Consider the following 19605-nt stretch of genomic DNA (forward strand, 5'->3'; position numbering starts at 1 on the left):
AAGTTTCTCCTAAATTCTAAAAATCCTCATCAGTGAGTGGACTCCTCATGTTGCTTTTGCCCTTAGTAGCTTCTGTGGCATTTCTAGTTCCAAGTATGTCACATCATTTGTCAAAGAACATTTATTAAGTACCTGTTATGTGCCACCCATTGGAAAAATAATAGCTAATATTTACATGACACTTACCATGTGCCAAGGGCAGCAGCTACGTGGCACAGTGGGTAGAGAGCCCAGCCTGGAGTCAGAAAGACCTGATGAATTCTAATCTGGGCTCAGACCCTTACTAGCTGAGTGACCCTGGGCAAGTTACTTAGCCCTGTTTGCCTCAGTTTCCTCAAGTGGCAAACCCCTCCAGTATCTTTGCCAAGAAAACCCCAAATGGGGTCACAGAGAGTGAGATACAATTAAAAATGACTGAACAACAATGTGCCAGGCACTATGCTGAGTGCTTTCCAATCATCTCATTGGAGCCTCACAACAAACCTAGGAGAGAGGTGCTGGTATTATCTCCATTTTATAGATGAGGAAACTGAGGCAAATGGAACATAAGTGACTTGCCCAGGGTCACGTAGCTAGTAAGTGTCTGAGGCTGAATTTGAACTTGGATCTTCCTGATTCCAGGCCCAGCATTCTATCTCTCTACTACTATATTCATGAATATGTCCAGATGTTCCTTGGTGAAATCATCCTAATTATTATGCATCATTTGCAAAAAGTGAAGAGCACTTGAAATCTGTTTAATGGGCAGAAGTTACAGATTTTGGTCCAATCTTTTTTGAACAGTGAGATTCTAGGACCATAACAGTTCACATTTACATGTTGCTTTATAGTTTATACAAAGTTTTTTGCTTTTGTTTCATTTTGTTTTGAGGGGGAAGTAGATGGTACAAGACATTATTATCTCTATTTTACAGGTAGGGAAACTGAGGCTCAGAGAAATACAGTGACTTGTCCAGGGTCAAGGACTTGTCTCCTTTAGTAAGTGGCAGAGCCAGAATGGAAACCTTGGGTCTTTTACTCCAAGACTAGAATTCTTTCCACTACACCTGAGTACATCTTGATCTCCCAGGGTTTTTAAGCCCAAGTATTCTATTGGTCAAAATATAGGCCACACCCCCCATATTTATGTGTGTGTGTATGTCTGTATATATGTGTGTGTGTGTGTGCGCGCGTGTGTGCGCGCGTGCACGCGCACACACACACACACACACACACACACACACACATATATTCTAGCCCAGAACATAGTGATAGATCTTACTCAGTTTTTCTACAAGCCACAATTAAGGGGAAATCTGCAACCCATCTTTGAACCAAAACAGTAATAAGAGAGTTCAGTAGAATGTAAGCCTGAAATGTTTAACTCTGTATAACAGGAGTGTTCTTCAGATCAGACCAGACATTAGTACTTTCTTTTCTCCTCCCCACCAGGACAGAATTTCATTCAACAAACATTTATTAAGCCAGACTAATTATGCTTTTTAAATAGCTGCCCCATATAGAAATAGGGTTAAGGAGGTCCAAGAGAATTCAAGTGAGAGGGACCTCTGTCCAGGATGTGATGTTTTTTTGGCCAGATTTCAGAAGCCTTGGATCAAAGTGAATGAGCTCTCTGTGAGTGGGTGTTCTTGGTGGCCCTGTGAATTTACACTCCGAGAAGCAAGGGGGACATTTTAGCCCAAGTGAATGGCTGGGCTGTTTTGAGGTGTTTGGATATGAAGCTACACCAGTGAACAGTAGTTGTGTGGCCCTTTGTATCACTGAATAGTAATTGTGTGGCTCTTTGTGACAGGGTTTAGGAAATGCTTCATTCTCTGTAACATTCTAGTGGGTCAAGAGCTGCCCTGATGAGGTTTCTACATTGTCATTTGAATGCAAGTTCATTTCAATAGACAATTTACTCCATGCCAAGTACTGTGCTAGGCCCTGTGGGCACAAATGTGAAAAAAAAAACAGGCCTGCCCTCAAGGAGGTTGTTGTTGCTGTTCAGTCATGCGACTCTTCATGACTGTATTTGGGGTTTTCTTGGCAAAGCTACTGGAGCGGTTCATCATTTCCTTCTCCAGCTCATTTTACAGATGAGGAAACTGAGGCAAACAGAGTAAAGTGACTTGACTAGGGTCACAGAGGTAGTAAGTGTCTGAGGCCAGATTTGAACTCATGAAGATGAGTCTTTGTGATTCCCCCGTAGCTGCCCTAGGAGCTTACATTTTACTAAAAGTTCTTTCTTTCCTTGGGACAAGGGACTAAGCAGAGGACCACTTCTTGAAAATATACCTCTTGTGCCTAGAACTGAAAAAGTGCCTGTTCTGTGTAGAAAACTCTCTATGAGTATATGTTGCGGATAGTTGCAGATTTGCTTTGATAGAGGAACTTTGCTCAACTCCTCATACAGAGAAAATTATCCAGTCAGTTGGCTCTGCATAACTGTAACTGGGTACCTGGGGCTGATCGTAGTTTCTGGCCATAGCTGAAGATAAAAGAAAATTTAACTATTTAGTACGCAAAAGGAAAGGATTCGGTCCCCTAGAGAATAATGTCAGGCTGTATAAAGAGTTCAGCATAAAACAAATCCCAGCATCCTTTGCCTCTGGGCAAGGACTGTCTTTGTATCCCCAGGGCTTAGGGCAGTGCCTGGTATAATGTGGGTGCTTAATGAAAGCTTGTTGACTCCACTTGACATGCCCTGATCAGAACAGATCTGGGGGGTTGAGTTCAGTTCTGGGTACCACATTTTAGGTAGGACAATGACCAGCTGAGCTAGGTGACCAACATGGGGAAGGAACTTGAAACCAAGCCATTTAAAAATTGACTCAAGGAACAGGGATTTTTTTTAGTCTAGAGAAATGAAGACTGAGGGAAGGAGTAGTGTCTCTTAGAATATCTTATGAATTGATGTGTAGAAAAGGAAATGGGAGCCTGAATTTAGAGGGAGAAAGGACCCGAGTAGCCAACTAAGCCCTGTTTTTGCTTTGTTTTTCAGTTATGTCCAACTCTTTGTGACCCCATTTGGGGGTTTTCTTGGCAAAGATACTGGAGTGGTTTGCCATTTCCTTCTCCAGCTTATTTTCAAGATGAGGAAACTGAGGCAAATAGGGTTAAGTGACTTGCCTAGCGTCACCCAGCTAGTAAGCATCTGAGGCCAGATTTGAACTCAGGAAGAGGAGTCTTCCTGATTCCAGGCCTGGTACTCTATACACTATGGCACCCCCTAGCCACCCCCCCATCTAGCCCAACACCTTCATTTTATAGGGGAGAAAACCATGAAGCCATTAAGTTACTTACCCAGGGTCAAACAACTTAGTGTCTGAAGTGGGACTTTAACCAGGAATGTGCCGGTAAGTGTTTGAGAACAAGATCTTTGAAAACAATAGACTTTAAAGATCATTGTTCATTATTAACATTTTTTCTATCCCTTCCTAAAGACTGTACAATTAATAACTCTGATTTTTAGTTTGCTCATTTCAAAGGTGTAAGTGCCCACACTGAAAATTGAACATTGGAGGGATGAGCCAGGTTTCAGCAACCCCTGACGTTAACCTGTGACTCTTTGTCTGGTCTTCTGTCCCGTATACTGTACTCCTTATATGGCTCCAGAAGCCTGAACTAGGGCCAGCGAGTAGAAGGCAGAGGAAGACAGCTTTGGGCTTAATAAAAATTCAATTAAAAAAGCATTTACTGATCTCCCACCATGTGCCAGGCACTGTGTTATACACTGAATTTACAAAGAGAATAATAGTATATGTATGTGTATGCACATAAACTCACATATACTAGTTTATATATATATATATATGTGTGTGTGTGTGTATGTGTGTGTGTGTATAAGCATATGCATATATGTGTGTATGTGTATATATAAGTATATATGCATGTACGTGTCTATATATATATATAAAAGGATATATGCATGTATGTATCTATGTGTATATGTAAGGATATATGTATATATGTGTGTATGTGTAAGTATATATATGCATATGTGTGTATGTGTATACATGGGGATACATGCATATGTCTGTGTATATATACATATATGTGTATATAAGTATATATGCATGTGTGTTTGTGTGTATATATAAGGATATATGCATGCATATGTGTGTCTATGTGTCTATACATATGTGCATATGTATATGAAGAGATGGGGGAGGGAAAGAGGAAAGGAGAGAAGGAGGCAGGGAAAAAGAAGAGAGGAGAAGGAGGGAAGGACAGGGGAGAGAGGGAAGGAGGGAGGGAGAGGAGAGGAAGAGAAGGGGAGAGGGAGGGGGAGAAGAAAATAGAAGAGAGAGGGAATGAGGGAGCGGGGAGAAGGAGAGAGGGAAAGAGAAGGCTTTAAAGTTTGCAGAACCTTTTAAAAGTATTATCTCATTTGACCCTCACAACAACCCTGTGAGGTAGGTGCTATTATCATCCCTGTTGTACAGATAGGTAAACTAAGGCTCAGAGACCCATAGCAGCTTGCTAGTAGGTGCCTAGAGGCAGGATGCCAAGCCCAATCTTTGTGAGCCCAGGTTCAGACCAAAGACAGAAGGGAATGGCTTCAGGGAGTTGACATTCTCTAATAAAAGCCAAGCAACGCAGGGTTGGGGGAGAATGTAAACTGTGGGAGGCTCAGGTAAAGCTCCCAGTCAGCATTAGGCAGTGTAGGGTATAGTAGAGGCTTCTCTGTCTACTTTGCTGTTGCTCCCTAAGGACTATGGGACTTTTCCATCTTACAGCTGAAACCTTTCATGTATGCTGTCTCCTCTGTTAAATGTCAAGGATAGGGACTGTCTTACTCTTCTTCCATTTGTATCCTCAGTGCTTTGCATGTGGTTAGCAATTAAATGCTTCATTCCTCATTCAGTGGAATGAGTTGTCTGATGAGGTTAGGAGCCTCCCTATTACTGGAGTTGTTTAATCGGAGCCTGGGATGACCACATGGAACGGATGCTTCCTGGTTCAGGGAGGAGGTTTAGACCTGATGCCCCTTGGGGTCCTTTCTGACCCTGAGATTCTATGATTCCATACCTCAGTGGCGAAGGAAGCTTCACAAACAGCGAGGAGGTAGGGGAAGGTGTCCTCTGAAGAGGGTGAGGGAAGGCGGGATTTCTTGGAAGCCTGAAATGTCAGGGTGTTGGCCTTCAGCTGCCACTCCTTCTCTGGAGCCAACCCAAGTTACAGGTGGCAGAAACAGCCAAAGATGATACAGTTGCACTATGTCTTCTCTCTCCCTCTGATGAACCGCTCCTTGGGACAAGCAGGGGAAATTTAATACAGACTTGTTTTCTGTACTGGGCCCGGTAGGCTGTGGGCATTCAGTAAATATTAAATGATGTCACCTTGATCAGCTTGCCATTTAAATAGAAAGTGTCTTTGGCAGAAGAGATGCGGGCCTTCAGAATATATAATTAAAGTTCAGTTTATAGTCAAATGACAATTTCTACTAAAAGGCTGTTTTTCCAGCTTTCCCCCTTAATATACAACATGTTCCCTTCAAAATACAAGATTTTATCATTTTTTAGGTAGTAGAAGAGCATAGAATCATGGAGTCTCTAAGCTGGTAGTACAATAGAGAATGTCAGGGGTGGGAGAGACCTTAGAACACAGGGTGTCAGAGCTGGGGGGGCCCTTAAAATACAGGATGTCAGAGCTGGGAGGGCCTTAGAACATACAATGTCAGAGTTGGGAGGGTCCTTAGAACACCGAATATCAGAGCTGGGAGGGGCCTTAGAACACCGAATGTCAGAGCTGGGAGGGCCTTTAGAACATAGGATGTCAGAACTGAGAGGGCCCTTAGAGCTCAGGATGTCAGAGCTAGTAGTGAAACAGAGAATCTCAGAGCTAGAAGAGACTAAATAAAGACAAAACTGTCGGAGCTCAAAGGCACCTCAAAGATCATCTAAGGCCCATAAACATTTATTATCCCTGATTGGCTTAAATGAAACTTTAGAGTTCTTCTAACCAAAAAAGAAAAATTCTATGATTCTCTAATCCTCTACCACTGATTCTCCTAGGAATTAGGCCCTTGATTCACTGTCAGTTTCTAACAATTGACCAGGGAGTCTTGATAATAGAATTTAAATCTGGCCAGATGGTTCCGTAGATGGAACTCTGGATCTGGAGTCAGGCAGACCCGAGTTCAAATCATTCCTCGGACATTTACTAGCTGTGTGACCCTGGACAAATCATTTAACCTCTGTCTGCCTCAGTTTCCACATCTGTAAAATAAAGATAATAATAGCACCTACCTCATAGGGTTGTTGTGAGGGTCAAATGAGGTAAAACTGGTAAGATGCTTTGTTCAAAGTGTTATATAAACACTAGCTGTTATTATTATTGAGGTATCCATACCTAAAAACAGCTGACTACCCACTGTTGGGAAAAAAAAACAAACACTTTTATACCTTCATTTCCTTGGGTCAAGATATTGTCTCTTTTTGAAATGATGCCCTTGGATGAGTCCCACATTAAATAAACCATTGTCACATAGTACTAATGCCTCATGGCGAATTAGCTTATTCAGACTTCTCTGGATTTGATATATAGCAGGGAAGGAGGAGAGACAAATCCTGACTGGGTCATGGGGTCCTGCCAGAGTTTGAATGTCCTCCCACTAAACCACACTACTTCTCAAGTGGCATGCTGAAATAGTGCTTGGGCCGGGGTCAGTTGAGAACTCCAACCTGGGACCACCACTTTTCCCTTCCTATGGCCCATTGGGCATTTGAAATACTGGTTAGTCACGGGGAAAGGAGCAGGCCCAAGTCAACTCATTATAAGCGTTCTTCAGAGCAAGTCAATTGGCATATTTTCCAGATAAATGGAAGAGAAGGCACATTGTTTCTTTCTGTGCAATTTCAGAGGCTGCCCACATCCACACCCCCAAGAAGGCCTTCCTCTCCATCACATATGTCCCATACAATTTTTTTCCCATCAGTCCAAGCCTCTCTTTGTAACTCTTTCAATAAAGGGTAAGCCTAGGAGAAGAGAAACAGTGTTGTATTCAGACTCAGGAGACTAGGATTTGAATCATAGGATCCTAGCTGGAAGGGACCTCACAGTTAAGATGACTCGTCCAAAATCACATAGGAAGTAAAATGTCAGAATTAGCATCGAACTTGTTCAGTCATTTCCATTGTGCCTGACTCTTTGTGATCCCATTTGGGGTTTTCTTGGCAAAGATACTGGAGTGGTTCGCCGTTTCCTTCTCCAGCTCATTTGACAGATGAGGAAATGGAGGCAAACAGGGTAAAATGACTTACTCAGGGTCACATAGCTCTGAAGTGTCTGAAGCTGGATTTGAACTTATGAAGATGAGTGTTCCTGACTCCAAGGCCACAACTCTGTCCCCTTGTGCGTAGCACTGAATATAGGGCTCCTCATCCAGTACTTTTTCCACTGTATCCTCAATCTTGTATTTTTGTGACCTCTGTGACAAGTCCCTTGACCTCAGTTCTTCATCTTGAAATTGAGGAGAATGCTGATAGAAGGAGACTACAAAAGTGGACAGTTCCCTGTGCCAACAGTTACAATTGTGATTTTATTCAACTTTTTTTTTTAACGGAAAGGAGCAATTAAAGAAATGAGTGAAAAGCTCATAGAATCAGAGGTTCGTGGAACTGAAGTTGAGAGGTGCCCGTCGGGGTCAACCCCTTCCTTTTTAGATGGAAAACTGGGACCCAGGGAGGTTGTTTATTGGGCAATGACTGATGTAGCCATCTTTTTTAAATTGAGTAAATTCAGTTTACCCTTCCGTTGTTTATTTCAGAGGCTGTGATGTCCTAGGAAGGCTTCAGGGAGGGTGGGACCTTTGATCTATGTCTGGGGCATGGGAACAAACAGCCCAGCCTTTGTTTGTACTTTAAATTGAGGCTGTGGTTGCCTTTGTCTGGATTGTTTTGTTTTGTTTTTTTTTTATTTTTCCCTGTGATATTTGAGACTGCAACCTAAGCTTTCCCCAGCTTAAGTGAAGCCACGGAGAAGGTTATAATAATGGCAGGAATTGATAGAGGTATTTTTGGAGGACCTAACAAGGATGGCCCTGGATTTGCAGGTGAGGAAACCAAGAGTTTAAAGTGATTTTGCCCATGGCCACATATCTAGTAAGAAGCTCCAGAAGTGGGATCACCTCTATAGCCAGTTGGCTCCTTGTGGGCAGGGACTGTCGGACTTTTCACTGTGGGTGTCCAGCCCATTGTTCAGTGCCTGGCCCAGAGTAGGTAGGAAATACTTGTTGACTGGTTGGTTACTTGTGTATTTGTCATATTCCCCTAGTAGAATATAAGCCTCCTGAGGGCAGGGACCATTTCTTTTATGTCTTTGTCTCTCCAGTGCCTACCTAGCGTATAGTAGACATTCTTAGGTAAGTGCTTGTTCATTGGTTAGTTGATCAAACTGAGTTTGCCGAAAGAGAAATGGTTACAAGACCGTGTTTCAGAGAGAGGAAAGCTGAAAAGGAAGAGGAAGCCACAGCTGCTTCAAGACGCTTGCTCAAGCTGCTCCAACATATCTGGGGAAAAACAGACCCGAATCTAGCAGTTTCCTGGCCCCGGACAAAGATTCGACTGAGTGATGCTTTAAGGTGCAAGGTTTTGCACAGACAGAATCCAGGACTAGGCATGGAAGTCATGAGTAAAAATATGATGTGTGTATTAAACAGAGGCTACCAGTACATTGAGTAGATGCACTATGGAGGATTCATTGGAAAGACATGGACAGAAATCATAGGTGATTGTTTTCACAAATACAGTACGGTAGAGAAATGGCTAGGCAGCCGTTCATATGATAAAAATCTTGAGGTTTTTGGAGCTTGGACTTCAAGGTCCAAATGAGTCCACAGTACGTGTGATGGAAATTATCAATAATAACTAATTTAATTATTAATAATAACTGATTTAACTATTAATTAGCTATTAATAACTAATTATTATAAATTTATATATAAATTGTATTTTTAAAATATGTTATAAAATTAATTGGTTATTAGTAATAACTAATTAACTAGCATTTCTATAACACCTACTATGTGACAGGCACCATGCTAAGTGCTTTACAAGTATTATCTCATCTGATTCTTACAACAACCCTGGCATATAGATGCTATTATTATTCCCGTTTTATAGATGAGGAAACTGAGGCAGATATTAAGTGACTTGCCCAAGATCACACAACCAGTATGTTTCTGAGACTGAATTTGAACTCAGGTGTTCCTGACTCCAGACTCAACACTCTATTCACTAAACCACCTAGCTGCCCCTGCATGAAGGTCATGTCATCTTGGGCAGTATTAAGAGAGAGGGAGAATCCAGAGCGAGGAAAGTAGTAGTCCTGCTCTATTCCCCCGGTTGGTTGGGATCTATAATATTGTATTCCATTTGGGGCAGAAATTTTTAGAAGGAAATTTTAGAATCTTTAGAAAATTTAGAACGTTTTTTTAGAATTTAGAATTTTTAGGAAGGAAATGAATAGGCTGGACAGTGTTCAGAGAAGGGTGATCCTGACAGTGAAATGCCTCTGTGTCACATCACTTTGTGGAAGCATATTTGGCCTTGATAAGAGAGGGTTGGTGATCAGGGTTAGGGGCTGGAGGTATGATTGCTGTGTTCATATAGCTGAAGGGCTAAACCAGATGAAAACGGTTAGACTTTTCCTGCTTGTTCTTACATATCAGAACTAAGCATTATGGGTGGAGGAGACAAAGAAGAGGATTTACGCTTGATGTCAAGAAAAGCTTCCTCAGAGTTGGAGCTGCCCAGAGTAGAATGGGCTGCCTTGGTTTCCCCTCATTGGAGGTCTTCAAGCAAAGGCCAAATGGTGACTTTGTCATGGTGGTTGTCGAGGGGAAGCCTTATTCAGATAAAGATTAGTTTAGATCAAGGGTTCTTAACCTGGGGTCCTCCAGCCCAGCCAAAGAACCCACAGATAGATTTCATGGACTCTAGGAACCTCAATGGGGGAAAAGGATACATATTTATTTTCCCCCACCTCTAACTGAAATTTTAGTATTTCCTTTAATCATTTAAAAGCATTACACTGAGTCAGGCTTCACCAGACTGCCAAAGGGTCCATGATACCAAAAAAAAAAAAAAAGGCTAAGACCCCTGATCTAGATGGTACTTGAGGTCCCTGCCAGCTCTGAGAGTCTGTTGTTTTAACACTTATTAGCTGTGTAGCTCTGGACAGTTGTTGTCGACTTCTTTCTGCCTCAGTTTCCTTATCTGCAAAGTGGAGATCATAATGACACCTTACCTCTCAGGACTGTTGTGAGGATGGAATGAGATAACATTCGTAAATCTTTAAACACCGTATAAATGGTAGTTATTATTGTTGTCGTTACAGCACTAAAATTTAAAATAAGTTTACTAAAATAGATGTTTTATGGCTATTTATCATCAATAGTTTGGCCTGCTTGACCATAAACAAGCCATTTTCCTGGATCCTCTGAGTGGTGTCGGTTCACTTCAAGATTCTTTGCTCAGTAACTGTTAGGTATTTATTCCCTCTGGAGAGCTGTAGTCCAGTCCACTGTCCACACCTTCGTTTGCTCATTCATGGATGAAAAAGTGAATTTCTTGAGCATTTACAGTGTGCAAAGCACCAGGGAGAGATACCAGCAGAAGAGGATGCTCTCTGCTCTCAAGGAGCTCACATTGTAATTCTAAAACCTCCCCCACCTGGGGAAGGTTTCAGATGGAAAAGTCCCATGATCCTTAGGGCGCAGCAACAAAGCAGGCGGTAACAGTAATGCCTCCTTTTTGATGCGGATGCCACTGATAAAATCAGATCAGTTTCTCGACAGAGCGAGGAGGACTGTGGTGGCTAGAACTCCCTTTTCTGGATCTCTGGGAGCTGCCTCTGTAGCCCCTACAGGGGTAAATGCCCGGCTACGTCTCCACACAGCTTGCTTCCCAGGCACAGACATGAATTCCCCTCGTCTGTATGATCTATTTCGCTCCTTTGGTGCCTTATTTCATTTTCTTTTTTTCTGTGTCTCTTCCCCCAACTCCCCGATGAGGTGATGAGCTCTTGACAACAGAATCTCCCAGACCTTACACCACTTTTAACCCACCTGCAATGCTCTTCACAGGCTTCAGAGGCAGAGCAGGGTTTTCATAGAGCACTGGGCTTTGAAGGCAGGTCAAGAAGCCTGTAAGTGCCTGTAATTACACTGGGCTCTCTGTAAGAGTTTGCCGATTCATTGTCAGAGAAGCCTCTTCTTTTTTTCCCCTGGTACTCTCTGTTTCCAGAGGAGGCTAGATCAAACCCAGCTTTGTGAATTGCAGGCCCATAGATGCAGAACTGAGTCATCCGAGTCATCCAACCCAACCCTCGCCCCCAATCATTCAAAGGCAATTTGCATTATATCAGTAAGTAGGTGGAAAGCCTACCTGCTTTCGCTGAGACACAGCCTGGCGTGGTGGAGTCATTCCCACGTCTGTGGATCCTCAAGTTTTACAAAGCATCTCCCTCATATCAGCCCCCAGATGTAGGTAGTGCGAGGATCGTGACTCATTTTACAAATGGGGAAACCAAGGCTCAGGAAAGTCAAGTGACTTGTCCAAGGTCTGTACGCATCTGGCTCTAATTGCATTGTTTTCCGCATCTTACCCTTTGACTCCAAATCTAGTCTAAGCAGTAAGGATGGTGGGATCATAGATACAGAGCTAGAAGGAACCCTAGGGGTCATTGAGTCCAACTTCTTCATTTTACATATGAGGTACCTAGGGCCAAGAGAGGTTAGGTGACTTGCCCAGGAACACACAATAATGATCTGAGGTGGGATTTGAACCCTGACTCTTAAGTCCAGAGCTTTATTCGCTGCACCCAAAACCAGACATAGAGATCCCTGCAGGCTGAAATGTCACTTAGAAAATCACATATTAATGTTATCCATCTTCTATTGTATTTTTATTTATTTTGTTAAAATTTCCCAATTACATTTTAATCTCATTTGGGCTGCACTGGAGAGTGTGGTGGGCCTTCCCTTTGATACCATGATGCCTCAGAGTCTCAGCCTCCCACCTACTAGCTGACTAGGCTTCATCTCTCCAAACCTCAATTTCTTCACCTGTGAAATGGGGAGAATAATCTCTCATAGGGTTGTTGTGAGGGTCAAAGGTTGTTTTTCTGCCTTTGTATCCCCATGGTGAGAGGCAACACAATTGGTGTTTAATAAATGTTTAATTGATTGAGTGATCAATGAGATAATAGATGCAATGTGGTTTACAAACTTTAAAATGCTTTATATATATAAACAGTAGTTGTTTGACATGACTAAGAATCTTCACATTTAAGTCAGAATGCATCAGTGAATGGCATGCTGTTAAATGTATTGTCCTTGACTTTTTTTTTAAATTAACTTTTTATTCTGAACTTGAATGCCCCCCAAAAGAGCGTATCCACATACCATGGTGGAATACAAAACAAGGATTGGATATGAAATTTTGAATCTCCATTTCATGTCACTTGCATTTTTTAAAAAAAGTCTATAATAATTCCATACATATCTCCCAAACTGTCCTGTTTGTTGATGCTTTCTTCTGAACTTCTTTGCATTTTAAAAAATGTTTCATTGACCCTCCTTTTTATGGCGGGGACACATCATTATTGTTAACCTTTCTTCCCCCCTCTTCAGACATTCCCAAGGAAAAACCTGAGAAAACAGGAGGAAAACCCATCATTTTAATAAAGCATTGACAAGTCAGTCAATAAACATTTATTAAATGCCTACTAGGGCCAGGCACTGTGCTAAGAGCTAAGGATACAAAGAAAGGCAAAAGACAGTCCCTGCCCTCAAGATGCTCCCAGTCTAATGGAGGAGGCAACATACAAACAGCTCTGTACAACCAGCTATATAAAAGATACATAGGAAATAATCAACAGAGGGAAGGTACCGGGATTGAGAGGGATGGGGAGAGGCTTCCTGTAGAAGGGGGAGATTTTAGCTGGAATTGCTTTTGACAAGATGGGCATGCAGAATGTCATCTGCTTAGGAAGGGAAGCGTTTCTCTCTTATGAACATGAAGCACCAGCATCTTGGTCTTTGAGAGGAACACAGATTGGAGTATGCTGCTAATTTAATGCTATTAAATTTATCCTTCAGCATCAGGAAGCATCTGGTTTGAGTTGTTGTTCTGTTTTCAGGAAGGTTCCCCTTCTTCATCTCAGCCTCCAGGCTTCCTTCAAGTCCCAGCTCCAATCCCTCCTTCCACAGGAAGCCTCTCCCCACCCCTCTTAATTCTGGTGCCTTCCTTCTGTGGATTATTTCCTGTTTATCCTTTATATAGCTGGTTTGTACAGATCTGTTTGCATGTTGCCTCCCCCATTAGACTGGGAGCTCCCAGAGGGCAGGGACTGTCTTTTGCCTTTCTTTGTATCCTTAGCACAGTGCCTGACACCTAACAAGCACTTAGTAAATGTTTATTGACTAACTGCCTGTATTGTTTTCTATGGCTGTTATTAAAACCTGACCTGAAAAATTGTGAGTTGGGAAGTATGGGGGAAATGATACTTGGGATTACTGTTGGAAATAAATGTCCAATTTCATAGGATCATAGGTCTAGACCAGAAGGGACCTCAGAGGCCATCTTGTCCAAGCACTTTTTTTTTAAAACAGAGGAGCAAACAGCCAAGGATGAGCAAAAGGTCAGTCCAGCATCATAAAAGTAGTAAAGATCAGAGTAGGGATTTGAACCCAGATCCTTTGTCTACAAAGCCAACTCTCTGTCTGCTATACCATTCAAGAATTGGCAACCTAGAGTTGGAGTCAAAGGACAAAGGGGCTCAATCCCAGCTCTGCTACTTCCTGTGTGATTTTGGCCCAGTCACACCACCCCTTTGGGCTGTCTAGAATAAGAGGCTCAAACTAGGCGATGTCTTCCATTTCTAAATCCTGTGAACAGTAGCGCCCAGGGTAGGCTGTGTGGCTGCCGCATTCCACTTAACATTTATAGCAGTTGCTTCCAGCCCCGCTCATGAACCATGGAACCCTGGGAGAGGAGATCTTAATGTGACAACCCTACTCTCATAAGATTGAGAAGCCCCTTGTCTAAGCGATGGAAGCCAAGAGATGGGGAGTCAGACCAGAGTGTAGGAGTAGCGCTGTGTGCCCCTCGCTAGGTGACCTCAGTATGTCCCAACCTGCGTTTGCTCAACTCTAGAAGAAGAAAAAAACCACAGAAAACTATAAAACTGAATAATCATCACTTCAGAAGGGTTTTGAGACATAATTAACACGTCTGAGGCCCTTTGAAATCTTTGAATAAAAGGACCCAGTTTATAAGTGCCAATTAGTAATAATGACTTGTTAGCTAAATAATTTTCATGTACACAAGGGAGTTTATGGAAAATAGGCTGATATATTTTAAACTTGCCCTATCTGTACTTGTTTTTGGTTAAATCAGGACCTGTGATTTTATTAGTGTAGGGAACTTCCAGTGTGGAAATTCCCTCCACCAATACAGACTGAACAGCCCTCTGTAATTTGCAGTCTTAAAGGGTTAGCTGGGGGCTGGTTGTCACTGAGCGTATGAGAGACTTGCCTAGCGTCACCCAGCTAGTCAGAGACAAGTTGGACCCAGATCTTCAGGACTCGCAGGTCAGATCTCTATCCACTGCACTACCGCAATGCCTCTCCCTCAGCATTCATGGAAAAAAATTACTGTGAAGTAGGTCTTTAACACTAGTTCACCAGGTCCATCAACTGATGCTATATATACATACATACATACACATATGTGTGTATATATGTATGTGTGTATACACGTGTGTGTATATATATATGTATACACACACAGAGAGAGAAAGAGAAATAGCTATAGATACCTTTATCATGTGTATATACACAGATGGCCTTGAAATAAAAATTTGCATCCCACTATTTCTGTTTTCTTTGCCTTATAGGTAGAAAAAAATGTCCTGTGTCTATTTGGCTTGATCCTTTAAGGAATTCTTAAATTCCAGTCCCTTTTTAAAAATATTTTATTTTCAATTCAAAATTCTCTCTTTCCTTCAAGCACTTCCCCCACTCATTGAGAAGGCAAGCAATATGATACCATTCTACACATGGCCACGCAAAACATATTTCCACATTGACCGTGTTGGAAAAAAAGAGCAAGTAAAATAAAGAAAAGGGAGGAAATATTCTTCACTCGCCCCCAAATTCAGCAGTTTCCTTTCTAGAAGTGGAATTCTAGTCCTTCTAGTTTCAATAACCCTCTAATTTCCTCCACCCTTGTTTTCCACCTCTCTTAGCATGGAATCATAGGGTTTTAGAGTTTAAAGATATCTTAGAGATGATATAGATCAGGGGCAGGGACCCTGCTGTCTCAAGACCACGCATGGCCCTCCAGGTCCTCAAGTGTGGCCCTTTTACTGAATCCGTACTTCATGGAACCTATCCCCTTAATAAAATGATTTGTTCTGTAAAACTTGGACTCAGTCACAAGGCTGCGCTTGAGGACCTAGAGGGCTGCATGTGACCTCAAGGCCACAGGTTCCCCACCTAGACCAACTCTATCTCAGCCCACTCCCCCCCCCATTTTGCAGATGAGGAAACTGAGGCACAGAGAAGGAAAATCACCCCCACTTCAAGTTCAACCAGCCGATAAGTAGCAGAGTCAAGAGCTGGGTGCCCTTGGACAAAGCATTTCAACATAGCACTTGGTTTCTTGGATTTGTTTTGTCCCATCTGTAAAATCAGGGGTTGGGTCTCTAAGGTCCCATTTGTTTTTAACTTTCTGTTTTCCAAACTCTTCTCTAGTTTCTACATTAGGAAGGTGGCATTGTGTCAAAAAAAAAAAAAAGGAAGAGCATGGAATTTGAAGTCGATGGGTTAAAATCTTGGTTTTGCAATTTCATATTTTTGTGCCCTTTGGAAAGTCTGTTAGGCTTACAGAGGCCTTTGTTTTCCCCATCTAAAAAATGAAGGAGTAGGACTAGACTGTGCCTTTTGTCTCTAAATCTGTTATCCTAGAACTTTACCTCCTGTGTTCCAAGGTTCCTCCCAGCTCACTCATCCTAAATTCCCAAGTCTCCCCCAAGTCAGACATTCTCAGCTCCAAGGTACCATCCATCCAGCATTGATATCTTGTGTTCTAATGTCCCTTCCAGTTCTGTTACAGGCTGGGCATGGTTCATGTCAGTCTGGTGCTTCAGTTACAGGATTGGAACAAAATGAGATATTTGGAGGCCATTCAGCAGTTAAGAAAATGATTTTTACTTAGCCATAACATGGAAAGGATGCTTAGAAAAGACACAGTACTGGTTCAGATGGATGGAGGCCCTGGGTGTATTGGTTGTGGTGACTGGCATGTCAGTCTGACTCCTGTGGTCTGGCTTTTTTTCCTCTCCCCCTCCTAGGAAATCAGGAAGTAGGAGCAGCAGCTGGATCCTTAATCCCCTGGACCATCAGGGACAGCTTCTCTTACTCAGAGAGGAAAAAATTAGCCTAGCCTACCTGGCAGACTTTGCTCCTCCCACAAGCTCCAAAAGCCTAGAGATCTATGAATGGTCCAACTCCATCTTAAATATAACTACTTTGGGGTATTCTTGTGTCGAGTGGTTCTTTTATTTTTGCCTTCTTCTGCTGTTTCTGGACCTCATCTCACTTGGTCTTAAGGGCATCACTGTCTCCTGTGACTGGTCCCAGGGTTTCATCTCAGCCCATTTCATTTTCCTTGCAGGAAAACTTGATCGGCGCGCTGCTGGCTATTTTTGGACATCTTGTCGTCAGCATAGCCCTCAATCTCCAGGTGAGTGTCAGTCCTTGGCACCATTGGGAAAAGCAAGTCAGAGCCTCAGCTTTAAGTGGCCCTGGTTTGCCAGGCCCTGCTCACATTCTTCTGTGCTTTGTATATGGGGCCTTCCTGTCTGTAATTATGGACTGAGCCCTAATTCTGCCTAGGGCACTCTGCTCCATGCATTTGGGGATCTGAATCCATTTGCTAAAATTTAACCAATATCGATTGAGCATCTGCTCTGTGCTAGGCACTGGGGATGCAAAAATGAAAGTCTTGATTTCATATAGCTTGTATTCTCCTGGGGGTCATGGGAGATAAAACATATACAGATGGGTGCATCCTGGGCCATCTCCAGTCATCCTGATGAATACCAGGCCACTGGACCCAGATGATTCTGGAGGAGAAAGTGAGGCTGGTGACCTTGCTGGTGACCCTCCCTCACTCAAATCAGAGTCAACTGCAAGTCATGTCATCATCTCCCTGATGTCATGATCTTCTTTGAAAACAAAGGACAAACACAACAGATAGGCTCATATAAAACATGTGTGATATGATAATAGCCAACATTTATATAGAATTTTAAGGATGGCAAAGCACTTGACAAATATTTTGTGTTTACAACAACCCTGGGAGGTAGGTGCTATTGTTATTATTTCCATTTTACAGATGAGGAAACTGAGGCAGGCACAGGTTAAGTGACTTGCCCAGGGTCATGAGGGTGGAGTTGAATTTAGGTCTTTGTGGCTCCAGGTTCAGCCCCCTATCCACTGCATCACCAGCTGCCTCACTGAATCTGAATTGGAAGGGACGTCAGTAACCCTGGGCAAAGCACATAACTTCTCTGGGACTCAGTTCCCTCAATTGTAAAACAAGGGAGTTGGATTAGATGCTCTCCAAGGGCCTTTCGATCACTAAGTCAGTGATCCATCTAGTCCGACCCCAAACGCCATCAAGCATGCATCTCCCTAGTGTTCATCTGGCCTTTGCTCGGATAGCTCTAATGAGGGGGAACTCGCTCCCTCCTGAAGCAGCCCATTCTATGCTGGGATAGCTCTGTCAGAAGATTGTCGTGATATCAAGGCTGAATTGAGGTCTTTGACATTTCCACACATTGCTCCAGATTCTGCCCTGTGGGGCCAAATAGAACAAATCCCTTTTTCAGTCCTTTCAAATACTTGAAAATGGCTGCCATGTCCCATCCTGAGTCTTCTCTAAACTAAGAATTCAGATTCTCATAAGGAATGGAGTTGAGGTCCTTCATCATCACAGATACGTGCCCTCCTGGGATTGCTCTCCTGATCAACAGTATCCTTCCCTAAAATACTGCCCAGGACTGGGCATGATCCTCTACTTGTGGTCTCTAGGGCAGAGTATGGTAGGAATGCTATGTCCTTATTCCTAGACGGTGTGCTTCTCAATGGAGACAAAGATCCTCTTAGCGCTAACAGCTGCCATGTTGTACCCCACTTACTATATTTAAGCTTCTCAAGGGCAAGGACTATGTCATCTCCCATCTTCATATTTCCAGCAAAGAGCATAGGGTGTGTACATAGTACACACTTATTAGTGAATGAGCAAAGTGGAATGTTAGTGCCTTGCTACTAAGGATTATGGGTGCCATTATGAATGGGCCAGATGCAGGTTTGATCTTCACCGCCCTACTTGAACTATAGAAAATTCTCCTGCATGCTTCTTCCCTTTCCCTCCCTGCCAGGGTGTCTGGCTGTCGAGAACTGGTTTAACCAGAATGTCATCCAACGTATCAGTGACGATCATTTTCTCCAATGCTATTTGATTTTTTTTCCCCATTGAACAAACATTTATTGGGTGCCTACAATATCCTGAGCTCAGCTCCATGGGGCATGCAGTGGATAATAAGATGCCAAGCCTGCCATCATCAAAAACCTTATTGTCTAGCTGAAGAAGAAGGAAATAGAAACTGGGAACTTTTAAATGCCATTTCAAGAGATGTAGGAAGACAATGGAGCCAGGAAAGGGGTGGAGGTGGGAGGGGGTGAAAAAGTATGCACCCTCCAAGTTGGGAAATTTTGTCACCTTTTTGTTACTTACCGTGGAAGACTCTGAGTCTCCTTGTAGCATGTGCAGCTTCATGGTCAATAAATAAGCATTATTAAGTGCCTACTGTGTACCAGGCATTGTGCTAAGCACTGGGATTCGTAGGATTGTAGAGTGAGAGACCTTTAGGGGCCATCGAGTCCAGCCTTCTCATTTTACATGTGAGGAAACTGAGGCACAAAGGAGTGGAGTAATTTGTCCAAGGGCACACAGGTAGCAAAGGTGGGAGGTTGGATTTGGGTCCAGGTCTAGGAGCCATTGCTCTTTCCACTCATAAAATACATCTCAATGAACTTCAGAGAGAATCATTTTGTCATTGGCTTATGGACCTCAAGCCAACATGTTGGCCAACCATGACTCCTAAGGACTGCTGATGAAGCAGGCTGCCCATCTCTGGACAGAGAGGTCATGGGCAGGTGCGCAGATGGAGAAATACATTTCTGTATTTCCTGGCTTCTCCGGCTTCTTTCAAGCCTCAGCAAAAGTTCCACTGTCGGAAAGAAGCCCTTCCTACTCCTTAATCCTAGGGCCTTCCCTCTAAGACTCCCCCTAATTTATCCCACATGGAGCTTGTTTGTACAGAGCTGTTTGCATGTTGTCTCCCCCATTAGACTGGGAGCTCCTTGATGTTTCTTTGTCTTTACATCCCCAGTACTTAGCACACAGTAGGTGCTTAATCGACTAACAAAAAGGTGGTGGACTCTAGGTGCAGAATGTGAAATATATTTTTGGATGCAGGAATTTGTTTTGCTTGAATATGTATATTTATTACAGAGGCTTTGGTTTTCTTAATTTTATTTAAAAT

At 42.8% G+C, this 19605-nt stretch overlaps 1 protein-coding gene across 3 annotated transcripts in view; it reads left to right on the forward strand.

Moving 5' to 3' along the window:
- NIPAL3 (NIPA like domain containing 3) overlaps window positions 1-19605 on the forward strand; it is a 58395-nt gene that overhangs the window by 7740 nt on the left and 31050 nt on the right. For all 3 annotated transcript variants that reach the window (XM_036746737.1, XM_036746735.1, XM_036746736.1), the window contains exon 3: window positions 16668-16736. In XM_036746737.1, the coding sequence (XP_036602632.1) occupies window positions 16668-16736 (69 nt within the window). The remainder of the gene's footprint in view (window positions 1-16667; window positions 16737-19605) is intronic.

This window comes from Trichosurus vulpecula, chromosome 2 (assembly GCF_011100635.1).
Source record: "Trichosurus vulpecula isolate mTriVul1 chromosome 2, mTriVul1.pri, whole genome shotgun sequence".
NCBI lineage: Eukaryota > Metazoa > Chordata > Mammalia > Diprotodontia > Phalangeridae > Trichosurus > Trichosurus vulpecula.